At 40.4% G+C, this 23028-nt stretch overlaps 1 protein-coding gene across 1 annotated transcript in view; it reads left to right on the top strand.

Moving 5' to 3' along the window:
• LOC134225344 (sodium-dependent nutrient amino acid transporter 1-like) overlaps positions 1 to 23028 on the top strand; it is a 34774-nt gene that overhangs the window by 4331 nt on the left and 7415 nt on the right. The window contains exons 2-3 of the mRNA XM_062705335.1: positions 12784 to 13757; positions 14105 to 14369. Coding sequence (XP_062561319.1) covers positions 12784 to 13757; positions 14105 to 14369 — 1239 coding nt within the window. The remainder of the gene's footprint in view (positions 1 to 12783; positions 13758 to 14104; positions 14370 to 23028) is intronic.

Below are 23028 nucleotides of genomic sequence, written 5' to 3' on the forward strand. Positions count from 1 at the left end.
GGTTTGCATTCGTATTTTGGATTATGTCAAGATGGCTAGAAGCAGCAAGATACCCGACTCTTTTCATATTATGGAGAGACGGTCAGCGCTACTAGCGAGCAAAAATCGAACGAAATGCTAAAGGCAGTACACTGTGATATTTTCATCAGTTAACATATTGAAGCACTGTAAAAAAATCATTCAATACACTACAATCTGTTTCTAAAAAAATGAATCAAAAGTCACTCAGTCCAACGAGAAGAACATTTGTGTAAACATGCTTTTAATTAAATTTGATTGGAAAAAAATAACACATTATAACTTGTCATAAGACGAGTTTATACAATCCACAATTTTAATTCCACCACTTAATTGTATCTTGACAGATACGTATTTCGACCTCAACAGTAAGACCGTCTTCAGTGTCTCTCGACTTGAAGAAAATGATCGCAGCTTACACTATTTATACTATGCGTATTTATAATAATTTATCTAGGTACATTTACTACGGTGTTTGCTTCTACTCGCTTGTTGCGCTTACTGCTTAGGTATAAACTTGAAGAGCCAGGAGCTACCATTTCCGTGATCTTTATTCAACAACCGCGTTTGTACCTGTCGGTAGATTTCCAAGCTCTCAGCAACATCAAGTTTCCACGGAGAAGAGACATTTCTAAAACTTTTAATGTTTGATGTCGTAATTGAATGATTTTCATGATACACATGTTCAGCTACCTTAGACCTAAACTCATAATTTAATCCCTTATCAGTTTCCCTCTTAGCCTTACTTACTTCTGCAATATGTTCTTTGAACCTTACATCTAACGATCTTTTTGTTTGACCTACTTATACTTAATCACACTGTGAACAATTAATTTGATAAACCCTGGCCTTATTTGACATTTCTACTCTATCCTTTGTGGAGCCTAACAGTGTCTTCAGTTGATTGCTTCTGCTGGAGAATACTAAATCATAGGGGACCGATACCCTCTTCAACGGTTCATCGATCGGTGTCAGTGTTGTCAGTTCGTTTTTCCGTAAGTTCCTCAGCTTCTTGTTGATGATTGCTTGTATTGTTCTTTCCTTGTATCCGTTGATCTTCGCTGTTTCCATGATGTGTTGTAGCTATGTGGGTGTGTATGTATGTGTGTGTGTGTATGTGGGTGTGTATGTATGTGGGCAAAAATTGTAACTCATTTTTCGGGCACTTATCCCTAACCGATTTACTCGCAACAAGTTGCATTCGATGGGAAATCCTGAAGAGATGGTGAATTGTATATTTTGGTGTAGAAACGAATATGTTTCCTTTTACTGTTTCCTGGGGCACCTCCAAGAGTGGCCCATGTGCTGGATAATCTATTTCAAGCGCATTACCTTCTATTTGATGGAAAATCATAAAGAAAGAGCTGCCACATGGCATATTATGGTGTAGAAATGAAAGTTCCACTTCAACGGGTTCCTCGGGGGATCCTTATAGGTTCAAAGAGTGGCTATTGTGGTCGCTAATCGCTTTCACGCACATAACCATTTATTTGTTTGAAACCCATGAAGAAAGAGCTACCACACGGTAGTGGGTGAAAGCTGATACTTTCAAGATTGTTTTAGGTAATAAGGGAGATCAGTCAAAATCAGACACTAACCATGCATCAACCAGTTGGGCTTAGACACTGTTCGATTCTCTAGAGTGTTTCACAATGATCGGTAGTTTTTCTTACGAACTCGTGTTTTCAATTTGTGTAGCAATACCATATTTTCAATATATAGGGGAGCTTAGGCAAAATGAGACACTTTATAGTGTTCAAACGAAAATGAGAAGCTACCATACACTATTAAGTTCATTTCGAAAGTAAAACCAATGTTTAAAACGGCATTCACCCTCAATGTGACCTTACGAATTGAAAGATACTCAATTTATAGGGGAAAATGGTCTAAAAGGGGCACTTCCCACACATTTTCGTCAAAGGACTCACCACTGACAGATTCTAATGATTTTTGTGATTTTTGTATGGGTATTACCCACGACGTTCAGGCCTTGGTTGAATTGCGTCCGTTTTTTATCCCGATTTTACACACTGTGCATTGTCTTCTATTGATAAATTGGCCAGCTTAGACTATGGACTATGGACAGAAGTTACGACCAAAATACATTTTTTTAATGCAAATAACTCGGTTCCCAAACTCACTCATTTTTCAGGCACTTATTTTTAACCGATTTACTCGCAACAAGAACCGATTTACTCGCCAGTATTCGACGCAGAATCTTGTCCCATTGTTTTCTATTTAAAATTGGCCAGATCTGACTATCCTAGCCAGTACTGGAATTTCTCATTTTCAATGAGAGATGTCACGCGATATTTACATATCTGCCCCTTTCAATATCTATAGAAACGCGAAGGATGAATGGCATGCTACAAAAATCTCTAAAAAATATTTGTCCCATGACAGGGCATGAAAGTGTGCAATATCTGCTTTATTTTTGCGTTTATTACCATTTTCCACTCGGTGAATTAAAGGAACATGATAAATTAATCGACTAGTCACTATTCTTCACATGTACCTATTGAAATAATTTAGAAATATTAATTTTAAAATAAAGCAGTACATTCTTTCATGGCTGCCTTTCATGCGAAATTGATCAAAGAATCCACGATTCTTTCATTTGGTCGCTTGAAATAGAAAAAGGTGCTTTGCTCTCTGTCTTATGACGATCACGACCTTTTCCAGTACTGATCCTAGCAGCACACATGTTCCATATAAGTTACTGCAACTTATTTATGACCAGATTTAGTCACAATCAAGTTGCTGCAACAATGTTTGTCCATTTTGTGCAGCTCGGGTACGGACTTAGAAATGTTTCATTACCATTTGTTATCCAAACTTTGGTTTTGAAATCAACGGGGACGGGTCGCAAAGCCGAATAGGTTATTTGGCCAAATTGGTCATTCTGCCAAACAGACCATTAGGCCGAATAAATAACCTGGTCGAATAAGTCTTTTCGTAACACAAGTCATTCGCCCGTATAGGTCGTTTGGTCGATTATGTCATTTAGCCAAATACACAGGGTGTTCAATAAGTTCGAATACAAATGTTTGATCATTGTGTTTGTAAGCCCAATGTATATATTCTGTATTAGTATTGGTGTCAGCCTTAGCGGTATATATATACGCTAACGAATGTGTGTGATGTTGACATTCTGTTTCTTGTTGTTTGTTTATTATGCGCGTTGAAAATGGATTGGGGCATCGTAAATAGCCGTTTTTGAAGGTCGAAATCATTGCGGCGTACTACAAAACTGAGTTTTTGAGGATGAATAATGCCCCCAGTGGCCCGGTGATAAGACGGAGATCAGCTCTACGTGTTCCAATCCCAAGTAACAATTTCCTTGCTTCTTGAATTTATTCAATTCTTATAGTGGATTTAAAATAGCAATCACCATAGCTAGTTGCTCAGTTTTATTGTCGTTCTTATTGCTATCAATAAACCTCTCATAAATATGCTGAAAAAGCTTCAAACGTCAAATGCCTATTGACCTTATGAGCAGCTTTACGGTTGTGATGAAGAGCGTAATAAATCACATTTTCAAAGCTCGAATAAAGCCATAATTTTTTGTCCTAATGTGGTCAAATGAATAACCCCTATAAGAATATTTGCATTGCGAAGAGTTTAAAACGGTTTGTAACAAGAACAGCATTTTTCTTATCGAAATTGATGGTGGTCATGTTGAAAAGGTACAGGAAGTTTCAAATCAATGATATTTATCGCTGGATTTCACGATTTGACGATGTTTCCAGCACGTAATCTACTTTTTGGTAATTGATTTGCATTAAAAATATATTGAGGTGGAAAATAAACACAATCAGTGAAGATTTACGATATTGCTTTTATAACTATTTTTATTTGATTGCCCAAGACTACACTATTTTGAGAGCGCTTGGTGATCAATTTAATTTTTTTATTAGCTTTCACCATAAAATCGAACGCGCACCTCATTTCCATGAATGTATAATGAACGAAAATCCAGCAAAAACATTATTTTGTAATCCCACTCATCATTATCCATTTATTTTGTTATTATTTTTCTACAAAGTTTTATTTCTCTTTTTCAAAGCAACATTTTTGACAGCTGTCGCAGCCAATTTCCCTTTTCTGCGGGTAGCTTAGAAGGGGTTTTTTAATACTCTTATAATAGGTTTATAGCGGTTATCCAGGGAGGGCCACTTGGCCATATCTTGCTCTTATAGTGGTCATCAAAAGGTTGACGTGTAATAGTGAGTTTTATTGGTCGATCTTATAATTTAATCTTGAAAACCATTCCTAGAGCGGAATAAAACTTGAAATATTACTTGGGAATAGGACGATAACCTTTTATACACGAAAAATTCGATTTAAGCCTTATATGGCGAAAATTTAATCGACTTTTTAAACAAAACTTTGCGAACTCCGAGCTTCCCGGATTTGAACCCTCTTAACTTTCTTGTTTGGTCCTTTGTTATGTTAAAGCTGTACGAATACGAGGTCAGTAACTTGGACCAGTTAAAGACGTAATTCTCAAAATCTGGAACGAAATGCCCATGCAGACCGTGCGTGCCGCTTGCGATGGGTTTTAGAAACGTTTGAAGCTCGTGAAGAAGTACAAAATAGTGGCCATTCCAAAATAAATGTTACAAACGTTCCTTATAAACAATACTTTCAATGAAATGGAACCGGGAAAAGAAATAATTTAATCTCAATTTTTAAACATTTTTTGAAAGTGTATTCGAACTTATTGAACACCCTGTAGGTTGCTTGACATCTCACTTCTCACTTCTCAATAGCCATTTATCACTTCTCCCTGCGAAAAATAAGAAATGATAAGTGAGAAGAGAGGCGTGACACTTCTCACTTCGCACAACTTACTATTCGCAGTGAGAAGTGAAAATAAGGAGTGGAAAGTGAGATGTCTCACTTCTCATTTCTTACTTCTCACTTCCCACTGTGAAAAGTGAGTAATGCAAAATGTAAAGTAAGACGTCTCACTACTCACTTCGCACTTCTCACTTTTCACAGTGAGAAGTGAGAAATGAGGAGTGAGAAGTGATATGTTTCTTTTCTCACGGCGCACTACTCAATTCTCACTTTCCACTGGGAAATCGAATAGTGAGACGTCTCACTTCTCATTTCCTAATACTCACGTTTAACAGTGGGAAGTTAGAAGTGAGAAATTATAAGTGAGTAGTGAGACGTCTCACTTTTCACTTCCCACTTATCATTTCTCACTTCTCACTTTACACTATAAAAAAATGAGTAGTGCGAAGTAAGAAGTAAAACGCATCACTTCTCACTAATCATTTCTCACTTCATACTTCTCACTGTCGACTGTTTATCGATCTTAAATCAAGCGGAGGGCTCGACCTGGAGACGTACTTCCTGAAGAAAGGAGTACCTTAGAATTCCGTCCAGGCCGTGAATATGTTTCTCGTCGCGATGCAGCCCATTTTACGTATATTACCTGCCGGAGTTTAAATCCTTCTGAACGTGGAAGACATCCTCCTCGTAGTGCGAGGGGTGAAAAGGGAAAGAATTACACCGAAGACCGAGAGCCGGTGCCAGAAATCGTCGTCGATCAAAACCGCATTCCGAGAACCAACCGCTTACGGATCCTGGGTGTCACTCTGGACTCAACGCTTACGTTCAAGCGCACTGCAGAACCGCAAAGAGAGAGTACGACCCACGGATGTGGATTCTACAGATGATTTTAGTGAGATGACTACGTCAGTTCATTGGACGCTAGAATGTGTCTTGCGGAGAGCCGGGATTAACAGCCGGTGTACGATTTTCAACAAATGCAGTCAATTTATTTGTTTCGCGAATGACATGGACATTGTTGGCCAAACATTTGCAAAGATGTCAGAATTGTACTCCCGCCTGAAACGTTGAGCAACAAAAGTTGAACTGGTGGTGAATGCGTCGAAGACAAAGTACATGCTTGTGGGCGGAACCGAGCCCGATTGGGCCCGTCTGGAAAGCAGTGTTGCGATAGACGGAGATAATTTCGAAGTGGTCGATGAATTTGTTTTCCTTGAATCCTTGCAAACGGCTGATAATAAGGTTAGTCGTGACATACGAAGGCGCATCATCTGTGGAAGTCGGTCCTTCTATGCTCTCCAGAAAACACATGTGCAAAATACTCTTAAGACCGGTGGACCTCTACGGACATGAAACTTGGACCATGCTCGAGAAGGACTTGCAAGCACTCGCCCAAATCTACGGCGAACACAGTATCCAGAAAGTAGCTAAAGCTGGAAGGGTACGATAGGCAGGGCATATTACAATAATGTTGGACACTAACCCTGCTATGCTGGTGTTCGCTTCCGATCCGGCATGTACAAGAAGGCTTGGAGTGCACCGAGCTAGGTGGGCTGGCCAGGTACAGAACGACTTGGCGAAAGTGGGGCGCAATTGAGGCCTCCAACAGTGTATTGTGGCGTCAAATTGTTGATTCAGTGTTATCTTTTCAGATGTAAGCTAAATAAATGGAACGAATTAAAGTATGAATTCTTGGAATTCTTACATGAATTTCCTAAGCGTTTCTAAAAGAGTTTCTGAAGAGATTCCCGAAAGAATTTTCGAAGGATGTTTTTAATGGATTTTCAGAAGGTTTAAGGTGATTATACAATCAAGCCATGTGGTGAATTTCAAAATCACGTCACCGTTTTCTACTCCTATTATCAAAAGTTTAAATCTAGTGAAATAATTTTCGTACAATGCTGAAATTAAAGTCGATTATTTAGCATAAGTAAGCAAACGATCTACGGGTGTTTATTCCCCATGGGCGTTGTGGTTCTCTCAATTCGTGCTCTTGAAAAATCACTAGAAAAAGCACGCGGTTTCCAAGATGGCCGATTTATGGCTTTGTTGTATAACCACCTTAAAGGAATTTATGGAAAAGTTGCAACAAAATTACCTAGATTTTTTTTCCGAAACAATTTTTTGAAAATTTTCGGAAGGAATCCTTGGAATAAGGAATGCTTGGAAGAAGAAATGCTTGGAGGAAGGAATGCTTGGAGAAATGTTCAAAGAAATTCTTAGAAAAAATATGTAAAATCCTTCAGAATTTTCTTTGGAAATCTCTGAAATGTCGTCCTAGAGTTTTGGACTGCATAGATGACTGAGGAACACAGATATGTTAGGCTTGTTCATGTTATAGGCCTGTTCATGTCACACATACAGCCGCGTTATGGGATGCTGCGTTTCATTTGTAGTTCTATAAAAGTGTATACAGCCACTAACCGCAAGTCAGACTAATCTGGATGTGGCATCCATATACAGATAAGTCTAACTTGCGGTTAGCAGCAGTATAATGTATCGCAACTATAGTAACGTCTGGTATTGGATCATTCATTCTATGTATTAGTACCATTCTTGGTTCCACCAAAAAAAGAGTCGACAAACCATATCCAGCTTTCCACGCTCGCCATAATGGCGGCTGCTATAATTTTTCTGACAGTAACTGCTTCCGACGCCGAGATGTGTTCGATGCTTTCGTATCTAGGCAACAATTTTCACTTTATTTATTCATCTCAGTGGAAGAAAATTATCCATCTACAAAAACGAGTTTAAACAGTTTCTTAATTTTCAGGAAATGTCTTATTATATATTTAAGTTTTTTAGGATTTGGCGATCATTGATGTCACTTTCACGAATGCCTGGTGCAGCAATACTTGGATTGAACGGGAAAATAATCTAATTTCATGAAAAGTTACACAGACTGAAAAAGGCGAACAGGTGTCGATTGCAGGCGGCTGAAAACTCATACAGATAACCATCACACAAATACGTTTTGTGCCTTATTTGCTATTCAAAATGGATCCAAGTCGTAACCATTGAGGAGAACTATAGGAGAATCGCGTAAATTGATTCAGAAACCGGCGTCAATTTGGATCTCGGTGGCCGCATAATTCTTTCTTCTGAGTGTACGAGTCCAACCAAAACAGGACCATCGCCACTGACTGTGTTATCAAGATCACGGGGGTGGTATTTTACTCCGACGATAACCGTTTGTCCTATCGTAAACCGCTTCAAGTTTTTGAATTTCTTTTAAATAATAGATCATCCAATGATTATTTTGATACTGAGCCCCACCATTTTGAGAGTTTTTTGTTGTTAAAATTTCTGTTTGATGATCCTTCACAATTTGTGTTATATGTACTATGAGATAATTTTAATAGAGCATGAATAATTTCTGAAGAGCTACGAATCTGCATAAACCATAAACAACAAACTCTAATGACCAGATATTTATGTTTAATTCTGAAAAAAAATTGTTTTGAGCAGCCCATAAAAGCTTCTTAGAAAGTTATTGATTACACACAATCTTAATGTAATATTTCTGAAGAACCTCCAAAACTTGTTACTTACTAAAGTTGCTCAAGAAATTTCCAAAAAAAACTCTTAATACATATTTCCAGATTGTATTTGAAATAATTTTTTATAGCTATAAATATAAAACATTATTTTCTTTTATAACTTTATATTATTATAACCATGGGCGTAGCCAGAGGGGGGCAGGGGGGGGCCGTCGCCCCCCCCCTAAATGGTGGAAAGATTGAACGGGTACTGAAATGAATTCGCTTAAACATGTGCACTTTACGATCCAATCATATTCAAAAATAGGTTTTTGAAATTCAAAAGATTCCCAACAAACTTATAAGGGTATCCAGGATCCATACTATATGAAATTTCAAAACAACTCGAAACATTTCGGGCTCAAGAATTCTCCTAGAAATCCTTCTAGAAGCTCTCCTGGGAACTTCTAAATTCCGGAAAATTATCCACAAATTCCTCTGAAAATCGTTTGAAAATCCTTCTCCTGTAATTGTAATTTCTCCTTATCTAGAAACCCCCAACTAATTTTGTTTTAGGAAATTCATGTGGAAGTTTCTTGAAGATTTCTGTTCTTCCCTTCAAGTTTTACTTCTAGACATTTCTTCGGCTATTCTTCTAGGAAAATCTGCGACATTTCCTTCAGGAATGCATTCTAGAGTTCCTCCAAGAATACATACGGAATTTCCTCCCAAAATTCCACTAGAAGTTTCTTCAGTAATTTATGACGGAAATCCTCCGATTTCGCTCCATAATTTCATCTGCTAATCTTTAAGAAACTGCTTCGGGCATTCCTCCAGGAACTCTTCCTTAAATTCCTCCGGGATAAAGGTAGCCTCACACCTCGGGAATTTGATCCGCGGATTTTTCCCCATGTATTTTTGCATATGCGATGTTTTCGGGATTTGGGCACGGAAAATCAAAATCCCGGCCCCATTTAAAATGCACGGGGACCAAAATCCGGCGGAAAATTTTCCCGAGGTGTAAGGTAGCCTTAACTTCCAGGACTTTTTCCGGGAATACCTCTATAAATTCAATAGCGAAATCCTCTAGAATTACATTTTGGAATTCTTTCCGCAATTATTTCAGAATATCCTTCAAGAATTCCTCTAGAAATTTCTTTAGGAATTTCTCCAAGAATTCGTCCAAGTATTTCCAGGAAATTTTCTCTTCCTTCAGGAATTTCTCCAGATTTTTTCCGCGGATATGTTCTAGAATTCTTTCCGGACTTCACTCGGAATTTACTCCAGAATTTCATTCGGAAATTAATGTTAGAGTTCCTCCAAGATATCTTCCAAGAGTTCTTCCAGGAATTTCTTCAGAACAAACAAAGAACAGCAATTCATCTGGGAATACTTTCTGGATTTAATCTGGTAATTTCTGCATTAATTCCTCCTGGTATTTTTTCGGGAATTCCTTCTGATATTTCTCCAGGAATTCCTTCATGAACTTCTCCAATAATTATTTCAGTACTACCTTGTGAGAATTCCTCTGGAAGTGCTTGTGGGAGTTCCTCCGGGAGCTCCCCCAGGAGTTTTTCCAAAAGTTCCTCTAGTAATCTCTCCAGGTACTTTACAGGGGATTCTTTGAGGATATTTGGCAGGAATTTCAAGGGAACTGGGGTTTAGGAAGTTCCTCTAGAAATTCAAATCCGGGTATTCCATCGGCTGATCCTCTGAAAATTTCTCCAGGAGTTCCACTAGTAGTTCCTCCGAAAATTCATTCAGACTTTCTTTCAGGAGTTCATTAAGGCTTTCTTTGGGAATTTATCTACAAATTCCTTCAGAAGTTCCTCGGAAAATTTATCTGGGAGATCTTCCGGGAGGTTCTTTAAGAATTCTTCCAGGAGTTTGTCCTGGAATTCATCCAGATGTTCTTACGAGAGTTCCTCCAGGATTTCCTCCGGAAACTTTTCCTGTAGTTCTTCAATAAATTCATCTAGAAGTTCCTCTGGCAGATCTTCCGAAAATTCCTCTGATACTTTCTCCGGGAATTCTTACAGAAATTCCTCCGGAAATTACTCCGGAAGTTCCTTCTCAAAGGAACTGCCGGTGAAACTCCCGGAGAAATGCTCATAAAAACTGCTGGTGGATCTCCCGGAGGAATTCACGTAGGAACTGCCGGAGGAGCTCCCGTAAGAACTCCCGGAGGAATTTCAGGAGAAACTCCTAGAAGAATTCCTAGAGGACCTCCCGGAATTTCCTGCTAATTTTCTGAAGAAAGCCTAAATGATTTCCTGAAAAAAAGCCTGAATGATCTCCTGGAAGAGCTACTTTTGGAATACCCGGAGGAATTTCTAAAGAAACTCCCGGGAGATTTTTTAAATGAACCTCCGGAGGAACTGCCAGTGAATCTACCAGAAGACTTCTCGAAAGAAAAAAATCTTGGAGAATTCATCTTATAGACAAATCTCATCTAGCTGAAACCTTTGTAGGGGTATGTAGCAGGACCATCATCATTATCAGAGGACCTCCCGGTGAATTCCTTGATGAGCTCCCAGAGAAATTCTCAGAAGAGCTTCTGGAGAAATTCCCGGAAGAATTTTCAGAGAGCCCCCGTAGGAACTGCCGATAGAACTACCGGAATAATTCTCGGAGGAAATCCTGGAGGAATTCTTGGAGAATCTGCAAGTTGAACTCCTGGAAGAATTCCCGGAGGAATTTTCGAAGGAACTCCTGCAGGATGTCCAGTGGAAATCTTGAAGATAAACTTATAAAAGAATTCGTGGAGGATTTCTTGGAGTAAATAATGGTGGAGTTTTCGGTCAATTCCCGGCGAAATTGATGGTGGAATTCCGGAAGACATTGCCGAAGAAATTGCTGGAGGCATTCCTGAAGAATCTGGGCGTGAATGCGTCACGTTTATTGGCATTACGTTTTAGTACAAAACGCTGACTTCAACGCTGACGCGCAACGCGCTGTTGAGATTCAGCCTTTACTGTTGGTTGTGGATTTGGTTTCAAAGTGTTTGGAGCTTAGAAGGAAAAAGTACCAAGCACTAATATTCATGTGTTTTTATAAAACTACTATAAAACAACGATTCAGAAGACCTAAAAAATTTGGCCCCCCCCTAATCGAAATCCTGGCTACGCCCATGATTATAACAATCCCCTATGAGTAAGTCCCATGATTTTTTCCGTAATTGCATATTGCATAAATTGCATTAGAAAAGAATTAGTTTATACTATTTGTTTCCTCCCCTATTTAAGATTTCTCCAGAAATTGAAAGCCGTCCGTGATCAACTTTAAGAAGATCATAAGAGTTCATAGCCGGAGATATTCAGATTTGAATTACAAACAAAATAATTCATATTTGAATCTGCAATCAAAACCGCCCTTTTCGGCCTGGACATCTTTTCTCACAATTGAATTTAGTTTTCTTAGTAAACCCAAGTATTGCTGCACCAGATATTTGTGAAAGTATCATCAATTACCACAAAAGCCTACAAAATACAAATAAATAATGAGAAATGTTCTGAACAAATTATTCAAACCCGATTGTACAGAGAGTTTTTTCTCTGAGATTAATAAATAAACAAGGTAAAAATAGTTGCCTAGATTCGAACACAGTTCGGCGTCGGAAGCAGTTACTGTCAGACATATTTATAGCAGCCGCCATTATGGTGAGCGTGGAAAGCTGGATAGACTAGTTTTAAGACACCTAAGTTTTCGACATTCTCACATACACTGCCAAAAATATCTACATATATAAGATATATGTGTCGCCGTTATAAATTTTTGCAAGAACCACACATAAATTAAATAATTGCTAATTCAAGACTACACATAAGTTTATTTGGATATATATTTTATTAGAAGTTCGCGTGGAGAATGGTTATGTGTGCGCTGATATACATCATAAGTTAAATCTATGGATTTTTGCCGATAAATATGTGTGGAATTCTAGTAGTGTATCCAATGTGGTAGAGATAGAAGCAGAGAAACAAGCTAAAATATTATACGTGGGCCAGATTAAAAAGTTTATCATGTGTTCACATAACAAATATAACGTTAGGTAGTTTTTGGTACCAGAATCAGAATGTCGGATCCATGTTTATACCACTGAATCTCGGAATGATATATTTCAAATCCCACCACTCACTCTTATGTTAGACTTCAAATATAATAAACTAAAGATGATGTATGACTCAACAGATCTTGTGCTAATTGCTTTAAAATTAATTCAGTTCAAACAACTTTCGACAAAAATCACCGATTATATATCAAAAGCTCGGCCGCCTGATACCACAAACAATTATTCATATTAGAATCGTGTGATCCCCTCAATTACTCATTGTATACAGAGGATATGCCATACACGTGCATGTACGTGCGTCGTGTACCAAATCAAACATTACCGTACTTCATCATGTAACAAGTGTACAATCATCAACAACCAGCGAATACTAAATACTCTAATTTTCTCTACTCTTCTCCTCACCATCAGGTATTGGCGTCGGCCAGATGATTGCCATGTCGATTGTGATCTCATACTACGCAGCCACCATTGCGGTAGCCATTCGCTACTTTGCGGCATCCTTCTCCGGTGAGCTCCCGTGGGCGACCTGCGATCCCTCGTGGACCGACGTCAACTGTATCAACTCGAGCGACATCACGGCCAAATCCAGCATCATCAATTCGACGCTCCCGGTGAAAACGTCGGCCGAGCTGTACTACACCCGGGCCGTGACGGGTGAGGACTTTCTCGTTGGGGACGAAATTGGACTGCCGGAGTGGAAGCTGGGCTTGTGCTTGCTGTTCATCTGGGTCTGCATGACGTTCATGCTGATCAAGGGAATCAAGGGTTCGGGGAAGATTTCCTACTTTTTGGCCCTCTTCCCGTATGTGGTGATGCTGTTCTTTGCGATTTACGCTTTCACGTTAGAGGGGGCAATGGATGGACTGCTGTATTTTATTAAGCCTGAGTGGGATCAGCTGCTAAATCCAACCGTATGGAAGGAAGCCGTGTCGCAGTGCTTTTTCTCGCTGTCAATTTGCTTCGGTGGCGTAATTGCGTATTCTTCGTTCAACAATTTCTCCAATAATATTTACCGGGACGCAATGATAATCTCCTGGTTGGATACGTTTACGTCGCTACTATCCGGTGCCATTGTGTTTGCCATTATTGGGCATTTGGGATTCATCACCAACGAGACGGACTATGCCAAAGTGGTTTACCCGGGAAGCGGATTGACGTTCATCACCTATCCGGATGCGATCGCAAAGTTCGAACATGTGCCGAACCTATTTGCGCTCTTGTTCTTTTTCATGCTGTTTGTGCTTGGGATTGGAAGCAACACCGGAATCATTACCAGCGTGGTGACGGCCATTCGGGACGAATTTCCGCAACTGCAGAACTGGAAAGTGGTGCTGACGATCAGCGTACTTGGGTTTTCTACTGGATTTTTATTTATTACACCGGTAAGTTTGACAATGTCGGATCTAGAATCTTTTGATCTGTTGATATGTTGATTATGCATAGTTAGAAACACGTTCTGATCGCCGACATTAATTTAGAATTCGTTATAACGTCAACTTAATCTATGGCATATAAAATGTAGAATTGAAAATCACTGATTTTTTTTCACAAGTTTGATCTACTATAATTATCATGCTTACCTGATACTTAAATCACGTTACACAATCGTATCAGTTTCGATCTCAAATCAATTCGAACAAATTATTACTATTTACAATTCAATCGAATCGTGCCCAACCAAGCGACTCAATTACCACATGCTTCCGTGTCTCGATTCCATTCCCTACAGGCAAGCTCCCGGCTAATTGACTATGTGGACTACTACGGAGTGACGTACGTAACACTCACCTTGGCCGTGGCCGAGTTGTTCTGCTTCTGCTGGATGTACGGCGTAGATCGGATTTGCCGGGACATCGAGTTTATGTTAGCGATTCAAACCAGCATTCTGTGGCGGGTCTGCTGGAAGTACATCACACCGACGGTGATTCTGTTGATTCTGATCATAACATTCATCACCGGAGGAAAACCGGCAGGTTTTGCCGACGAATATCATGGTAAGTTGGTGTTCACATTATTATTCGTGTTTTCAGTTTTGCAATTTGCATTTAAAGCTTTATTTGCATTTAGAGCCAATCACTAGAATATCGTTGTGAGTAAAACAAAAGGCTTTCTGTGATGTGGGATGTATTTTTTTTTAATTTGGCATGTTTCAAGGATCTAGTAGAATAACAAAGAATTCATGTTAAATAGATTTTTCTCATAGCTTATTTAGTGGAATATTTTTCGTGAGGACCGACCAATGGAGGGTCCTCACGAAAACCTTCTTGGTATTAGCCCACGAATGAATATCCAGCGGTCTCACTCAGTAAACCAAAATATGTGACAGAATTTTGTATGCCCATAAGTTTAGAAAGGCAATCGCTCTGTAATAGACCCACTATAGTTTGTGCCCTTTCTTATTGTTTGGGCATATCAGGCCATTCATCCAGTAGAACAGCGGTTCTCAACCTTTTTCTTGAGAGGTACCCCTTCCAACTTTTGCATTAATTGAGGTACCCCCTATTTTTACTATAAAAGAAAATAAGCGTAACTCACGAGATCCATGAAAAATGGACCTGAAAACTAACGGGATATGTGGCTCTCCACAAGTTGGGCTGAAATTTTCATTATTCTGGGAAACTTCCCAATTAAAATTACGTTTATTCATCAAGCTTCCGAATATCTTGAAAGTAGACTTCCGATCCCCTTGAAGTGAGGGTTTCGAGCCCCCTTAAAGGTGGCTTTTCGGCTACTTAAAAGGAGACTTCTGAACATCTTGAAAGGACGCCTCTGAGCCTCTTTAAAGTAGCCCCTCTTGAAAGAATAATTCCGAGCCCTTTGAAAGGAGGTTTCCGAGCCTGTGATTCCGAACCTCTTAAAAGGAGCTTCAAATCTCTTGAAAGTAGGCTTCCGCGCCTCTTGGTAAAAGGCCTCTGAACTTTTTGAAGGAAGGCTACCAAGCCTCTTTAATGGTGGCTTTTGAGCCACTTAAAAGGAAGCTTCCTAGAGTGTTGAAAGGACGCTTCTGAGACACTTGAAAGAACGCTTCCGAGAATTCCGAATTTCTTGAAGGGAAGCTTGTCAGTTTCTTGAAATAAGGATTTCGTGCCTAGTGAAAGGATGCTCTTGAAGGGAGTCTTCTGGGCCTTTTGAAAGAAAGCTCCTGACCCTCTTAAAAGGAGGCTTCCGAGCGTCTTAAAAGGAAGCTTCCGGGCCTTTTGAAAGGAAGCTTCCGGGCCTTTTGAAAGGAAGCTAACGGGGCTCTTGAATATAGGCATCCGGGCCTCTTGGAAGGAGGCTTCCGGGCCTCTTGAAAGGAGGCTTCCGGGCCTCTTGAAAGGAGGCTTCCGGGCCTCTTGAAAGGAGGCTTCCGGGCCTCTTGAAAGGAGGCTTCCGGGCCTCTTGAAAGGAGGCTTCCGGGCCTCTTGAAAGGAGACTTCCGGGCCTTTTGAAAGGAGGCTTCTGGGCCTCTTGAAAGGAGGCTTCCGGGCCTCTTGAAAGGAGGCTTCCGGGCCTCTTGAAAGGAGGCTTCCGGGCCTCTTGAAAGGAGGCTTCCGGCCCTCTTGAGAGGAGGCTTCCGGGCCTCTTGAAAGGAGGCTTCCGGGCCTCTTGAGAGGAGGCTCTCGGGCCTCTTGAAAGGAGGCTTCCGGGCCTCTTGAAAGGAGGCTTCCGGGCCTCTTGAAAGAAGGCTTCCGGGCCTCTTGAAAGGAGGTTTCCGGGCCTCTTGAAAGGAGGCTTCCGGGTCTCTTGAAAGGAGGCTTCCGGGCCTCTTGAAAGGAGGCTTCCGGGCCTCTTGAAAGAAGGCTTCCGGGCCTCTTGAAAGGAGGCTTCCGGGCCTCTTGAAAGGAGGCTTCCGGGCCTCTTGAAAGGAGGCTTCCGGGCCTCTTGAAAGGAGGCTTCCGGGCCTCTTGAAAGGAGGCTTCCGGGCCTCTTGAAAGGAGGCTTCCGGGCCTCTTGAAAGGAGGCTTCCGGACTCATAGCAAAGTGAGTAATAAGGAGTGGGAAATGATAAGAGAGAAATAGAAGTGAAAAGTGAGAGGTGAGAACTGAGAAGTGATTAATTAGAAGTGAGTATCGAGAACTGAGGAATGAAAAATAAGAAGCGAGAAATGTGTAGTGGAAAGTGAAAAAATAAATCTAACTTCTTCTTCTGCATTTTCGTTATTACTTATTTTTTTCCCTTTGTCTTCATCCATCTTTGCTCTTTCTTCTTCCTTATTATTTTTCCCCATCTCCTTCTTCCTCCTTCTTTCTTCATTCTTTTTTCTTCGTTTTTCCTTTTTCCGTATTCTTTCTTCCTCCCTTCTTGTTTTTTCTTCCTTCTTCTTTCTTATTTCTTCCTTCTTTCTTCTTTCTTTATTCTTCCTTCTTCTACTTTTCTCCATTCTTCTACGATCTTCCGTATTCCATTTTTTTCTTTTTCCTGCTTCTTTTTTCTTCCATCTTCCTTTTACTTCCTTTTTTTCATCCTTCTCCCTTCTTCTATGTTTATTTTTCATTCTTATCTTGTTTCGTGAAGTAAGACTCGCTATCTCACTTATCTTTTCTCACCTGTCATATCTCAATTCTCACGAATAACTTCACACTACTCATTTTTAATTTCTCACTTCGGTTTTTTTCACTTTTTTGCACTCAATTCAAACTGTTTAATTCTCACTAGTCACTACTCACTACTTACTTCGAACATCTCGTTTCTCGCTTCTCACTTCCATTTTTCATTACAAACATCTCACTTCTCACACATAATAAGAAAACATATCTCAATTATTCGGCCAAACGGATTCCGTCCATATGGCTTTTGGCCAAATGACATTCGGCAAAATGACCTCCATATGGGCATGATGCTTGGCTCTTCAGCAACTCTGCCGGACACGACTCAGTCGCCCAACGACGCTCTGATGGTGGGATCAGTAGACAAAAAACAACCTTATCTACACAATCCTGAAATTCAATCTTCACCGTTTTGCCTTCACAAATCATGTATTGAATGGTTCGATTGCAAGAAGAAGATCGAAGCCAACAACGCATCTAGAGAAGGGTCGTTTAAGGAGAAGTAATTCGGCCGACAGCCATTTCGTAGAATTCCACTTCTCAGTCAACACAAGATCGTATATGAAGTCACATAAGTTGCTAAAGTGGAGGCGGTATAGGTACTTCTCCATACAATATGTACGTCTATCGCTTCCACTTTAGCATATATCCCATCATATACAATTTTGTATTGACTGGGCTGGACGAATAAAACGTCATCTTGCCGAATTCCAAATAGCCAAATTGGTAGTTTGGCAGAAATAATTATTTGGCCATACGGATCATACGGCCGAAAATTTCTTTAAGCCGAATAGATCACATGGCCGAAAATTCCATTTGGTTGATATGGTCGTTTGTCAGAAAGGGTCTTTTGGCTGAAAATGTCATTCAGCCGAACGGGTCTTAAAGCTATGTCCATTTAGAATCCGGATTCATTTATTGTACTGCAGCGGCACGGAAAGTGACCGCTGCAAGAATTCTTTTACAGCGGTTTGTCTACCTAGGCGCCCACTTGCTGTGGTATAAATTTCACGATGTTTCGCGCAGCGAGTCAAAAATGATTCCAGATGGAAGCCGAAAGGAGAGAAAAAAATCTTCACACCACGTTGATAATCCTGCTCATCGACGATGGAACCTACGTCAAAATGGATTTTGGACAGCTTCCTAGCCAAAAATTCTACATGGCGATGGCACGAGGAGTAGTTCCTGCGTAGTTTAAGTTTGCTTTTTGGATAAACTTGCAGAAAAAAAAAACAGATTATTTTGGCAAGGGATATGCAACTGTGGAGCAAAGACCTAAGTGTTTGTGACGAATAAGACACTCGAAGCTGTACAAGGAGGAATGTCTCAAAAACCGCGGTCTACCTTCCATAAATCCCATGAAGGTCCCGTGAAGTTTTGGTCAGATTTGGCGAGTTGCTACTACAGCCGCGAAGTCATCCAGTGGTACCGCGATAATAACGAAGATTTCATCGATAAAAACATAAATCAACGCAACTGCCCACAGCTCCGGCCCGTCGAGACATTTTGGGCAGTAATGAAGCGGAAGCTTAAGGTGATTATACAATCAAGCCATGTGGTGAATATCAAATTCACCACACGGTTTTCTACTCCTATTATCAAAAGTTCAAATCTAGCGTAATAATTTTCGTACAATGCTGAAATTCAAGTCGATTGTTTAGCATGAGTAAGCAAACGATCTACGGATGTTTCATCCCCATGGGCGTTGTGGTTCTCTCAATTCATGCTCTTGAAAAATCACTAGAAAAATGCAAAGATGACCAAAATGTGGAACAAATGTGCCAAGGAAGTTGTCTCCGGAGGTGTGCAACTTTTGATGAGACGAATAAAGAAGAAGGTGCAAATTTTCACTAGAAACAAGAAGAAATGATTTGTATCAATATTTTTTCCTTATAGTACAGTGAATTACCCTTGTTTTTATGTATTAACCTTATGTGTACGTCAATCCGTTACCGAGATATATATGATTTTATTATTCCGGATTCTAAATGGACATAGCTTTACCGGCCGAAAATGTCGTTTAACCGAAAAAGTCCTTTGGCTGAAAATGCCGTTTAACTGAAACGGTCGTTCAGCAGAAAGAGCCATTTGGTTAGAACTGTCGTTTTTGACGTTTAACATAGTCTTATTCGAAAGTACTGAGTATCAAACCAGGTCCTTAAATTGGAGATCATCGCGAAATTATGTAGAATTTTGAATGCTAATAGCGCCTCAATATTTCGATGGATTTTAACGATTTATTTATCAAGCGACTCGGAAACTCTCAAACAAATTGCCTGTTCCATTGAAACTTTTGATTAAACTTACAGTAAACTATTGGAAATTTCAATTTCTGCCGAACCCGGTAAAAATTTCAGAACCAACCAATCCCTTTCATGCAACAGATTGATGTAAATTAAAGACCTTTTGACCCTCTGCTTCACTTAATCCGAGCATAAAAAAGACTCGTGTCTCGCGCGCACGTCATTTTTGCTCGAGAATCCACGCCCGAGCAGCACAATTCAGACAAAAACGGCTGCAGTAACTTGATTGAGACTTAATCTGGTCACATATGAGTTGCAGTAACCTAAGTGGAACATGCGTGCTTCCAGGGCAGTGAGCGGCCACGTCACGGAGAGCGATATAACGATGGCGTCGGTAACGATGGCAGATAGACGGTAGCGAAAAAACAAACGCGCATTTGAGCAAGACGCTGCAAAAAGTTATTTGAGTAGCAGTCAAATGGAATTATCCTTCAAGATTCTTATACTAGTTCTGTTGCTGTTAGCGATTGGCAAGGCGCATTATTGAAAATAAATCAATTCTCTTCAAGACCACCGTATTATAAAGGAAAAGGTTGATCCGTGATGATTTTTTTTTTCAAAGCTCGCTTTTTGACGGTAGGAAGTAACCGTCGGTAGCAGAATCAGAAGTGCGAGGGAGACGCTGCAAAAATGTATTTGCGTGGATGGCGTCAGTAGCAGTCAAGTGAAAATGTCGCTCAAGATTTTGTTTTGCACCAAACGCGATCAGCGGAATGGCGTAAGCATATGCGGTATTTCGAAAAATTTCGTTTCAGGTGGTTCGAAACGAAATTCCGCGGAATTTCGCGGAATTTGAGCATGCCGAAATCTGATTTCTTGATTTCGTTTCGTTTCGTAAAATTACAAAAATTTCGCTAGAAAAAACTGGCTTCCAACGAAATTTAACGGAATTCCGCGGAATTTCGAAACAAATTCAAACTTAAACCATACTTCATATTATCAAAAATTTTGGCTGCGCCGCTGAACAAAATCGTTAAGTTGTTTTCAATTGGTTGGTTTCATTTATATTTTGTGATATGTTTTACTATTTGTACAATATGAATGCGGAATTGATCGTGTTGCTGCTGGTCATGGGACGGCAGCTAGTCCGGGAGAACGCGAACTGAAAAAAGTCTACCTTCTGTAGCAGAAATTTTTTCAACCAGTGTACAATCGACCTTGTTGATGTTGATCACGCCAGCTAGTGTGGAAGTTAGTGAGTGGAAGCGAAGTGATAAAACTAATGTCTGCATCGAAGAGCACAAAATTATTAAGTGCGGAATCGATCATATTGTAGAAGCTTATTAAACGAAGCACATTGATCTTGCGTTGGATTGACTTGAAACACAGTTTTCATCTTCTTGTTTTCAAAATATCTTCGTTTACAATAAATATTAAGGTCTGAGGGAAGCTCTCTCGCGGTAGAGCGCCATTTTCGTACTAAGATGTATATAACTCGGAATTGGGAACGAATTTCGCTTATCCCAACTGACAATCTCTTTGAAATTTATCAAGGAACGTTCCTTCAAAATTTCATGGACCTACTATTTCCAAATTTGAATGAAGTGAGTTGAGTTGAATTAAATACTGAACTATTGTAGAACTGAAATTTTCGCTTCTCAGTACCTCTCTCCGATGATTTGAGGCACAAAGGAACCGAATTTCGCAAAACCCAACTGACAAAAGTTTTGAATTTTTCCAACGATCATTTTGATGTAATAAAAAGTATATGTCACCGCAATAAATTTTGCAGGAACCTCTTTTTACTTCAACCAAGTTTTTTAAATTCCATACAAAAGCTACCATTTCGGGAGAGCAGCCAACAGCACATTTTCTTGGTGGCGCACGGCAGGAAAGGAGCGATGAGAGCGGTAGAAAATCCGTCAACTTTGTATCCAGCGTGACACTAGAAAAAAGCGTATTCCTATTTGTGAACACGAGGATACCAAATATATAAATTGAAATCAAATATTGGAATTTGATGAGATAAACAATCAAAAATAAATAAAACAAATAAGACAAATAGAACAAATAAGCAAAATAAAAGAGACAAATAAGACAAATAAAGCAACTAAGACAAACAGTACAAATAAGATAAACAAGACAAATTCCTACGGAAGTCCCTCCAGGTATTCCTCCAGAAGTTCCTCCGGAAGTACCTCCGGGAATTCCTCCGGAAGTTCCTCCGGAAATTCCTCCAGGAAATCCTCTAGAAGTTCCTCCAGGAAATCATTCAGAAGTTCCTCCAGGAATTTCTTCTGAAGTTCCTTCAGAAATTACTCCGGAAGTTCCTCCAGTAATTCCTCCGGAAGTTCCTCCAGTAATTCCTCCGGAAGTTCCTCCAGTAATTCCTTCTGGAATTGCTCCGGAAGTTTCTACAAAAAATCTACAAAAGTTTCTCCAGGAATTCCTTCAGAATTTTCTCCAGGAATTCCTTTGGAAGTGCCTCCAGGAATTCCTTCGGAAGTTCCTCCAGAAATTCTTCCGGAAGTTACTGCAGAAATTCCTTCGAAAGTTTCTCCAGGAATTCCTTCGGAAGTTTCTCCAGAAATTTCTTCGGAAGTTTCTCCAGGATGTCCTTCGGAAGTTTCTCCAGGAATTCCTTCGGAAGTTCCAACAGGAATTCTTTCGGAAGTTACTGCAGAAATTCCTCCGGAAGTTCTTCCAGGAATTCCTTCAGAAGTTCCTCCAGAAATTCTTTCGGAAGATCCCCCAGATATTCTTCCGGAAGTTACTGCAGAAATTCCTTCGGAAGTTTATGCAGAAATTCCTCCGGAAGTTTCTCCAGGAATTCCTCCGGAAGTTTCTCCAGGAATTCCTTCAGAAGTTCCTCCAGGAATTCCTCCGGAAGTTCCTCCAGGAATTCCTTCGGAATTTCCTCTAGAAATTCCTTCGGAATCCTTCAGAAAATCCTTCAGAATTTTCTCCAGAAATTCCTTCGGATGTTCCTCCAGGAATTCCTTCGGAAGATCCTTCAGGAATTCCTTCGGGAGTTCCTCCAGGAATTCCTTCGGAAGTTCCTCCAGGAATTTCTTCGGAAGTTCCGCCAGGAATTCCTTCGGAAGTTCCGACAAGAGTTCCTTCGGAAGTTCCTCCAGGAATTCCTTCGGAAGTTGCTCCAGGAATTTTTTCGGAAGTTCCTCCAGGAATTCCTTCGGAAGTCCCTCCAGGAATTCCTTCGGAAGTTCCTCAAGGAATTCCTCCGGAAGTTTTTCCAGGACTTCATTCGGAAGTTCATCCAGGAATTCCTTCGGAAGTTCTTCCAGGAGTTCCTTCGGAAGTTCCTTCAAGGGTTCCTATGGGAATTCCTCCGGAAGTTCGTTCGGAAATTCCTCCGGAAGTTCATTCGGGAATTCCTCCGGAAGTTCCTTCTGGAATTCCTCCGGAAGTTCCTTCGGAAATTCATCCTGAAAATCCTTCGGAAATTCATCCGGAAGTTCCTTCGGGAATTCCTCCGGAAGTTCCTTCGAGAATTCCTCCGGAAGTTCTTTCGGGAATTCCTACGGAAGTTCTTTCGGGAATTCCTACGGAAGTTCTTTCAGGAATTCCTCCAGAAGTTCCTTCGCGAATTCTTCCGGAAGTTCCTTCGGGAATTCCTCCGCAAGTTCCTTCGGGAATTTCTCCGGAAGTTCCTTCGGGAATTCCTCCGGAAGTTCCTTCTGGAATTCCTTCGGAAGTTCCTTCTGGAGTTCCTCCGGAAGTTCCTTCTGGAATTCCTCCGGAAGTTCCTTTGGGAATTCCTCCGGAAGTTCCTACGAGAATTCCTCCGGAAGTTCCTACGAGAATTCCTCCGGAAGTTCCTTCGGGAATTCCTCCGGAAGTTCCTTCGGGAATTCCTACG

This window comes from Armigeres subalbatus, chromosome 3 (assembly GCF_024139115.2).
Source record: "Armigeres subalbatus isolate Guangzhou_Male chromosome 3, GZ_Asu_2, whole genome shotgun sequence".
NCBI classification, from domain to species: Eukaryota; Metazoa; Arthropoda; class Insecta; order Diptera; family Culicidae; genus Armigeres; species Armigeres subalbatus.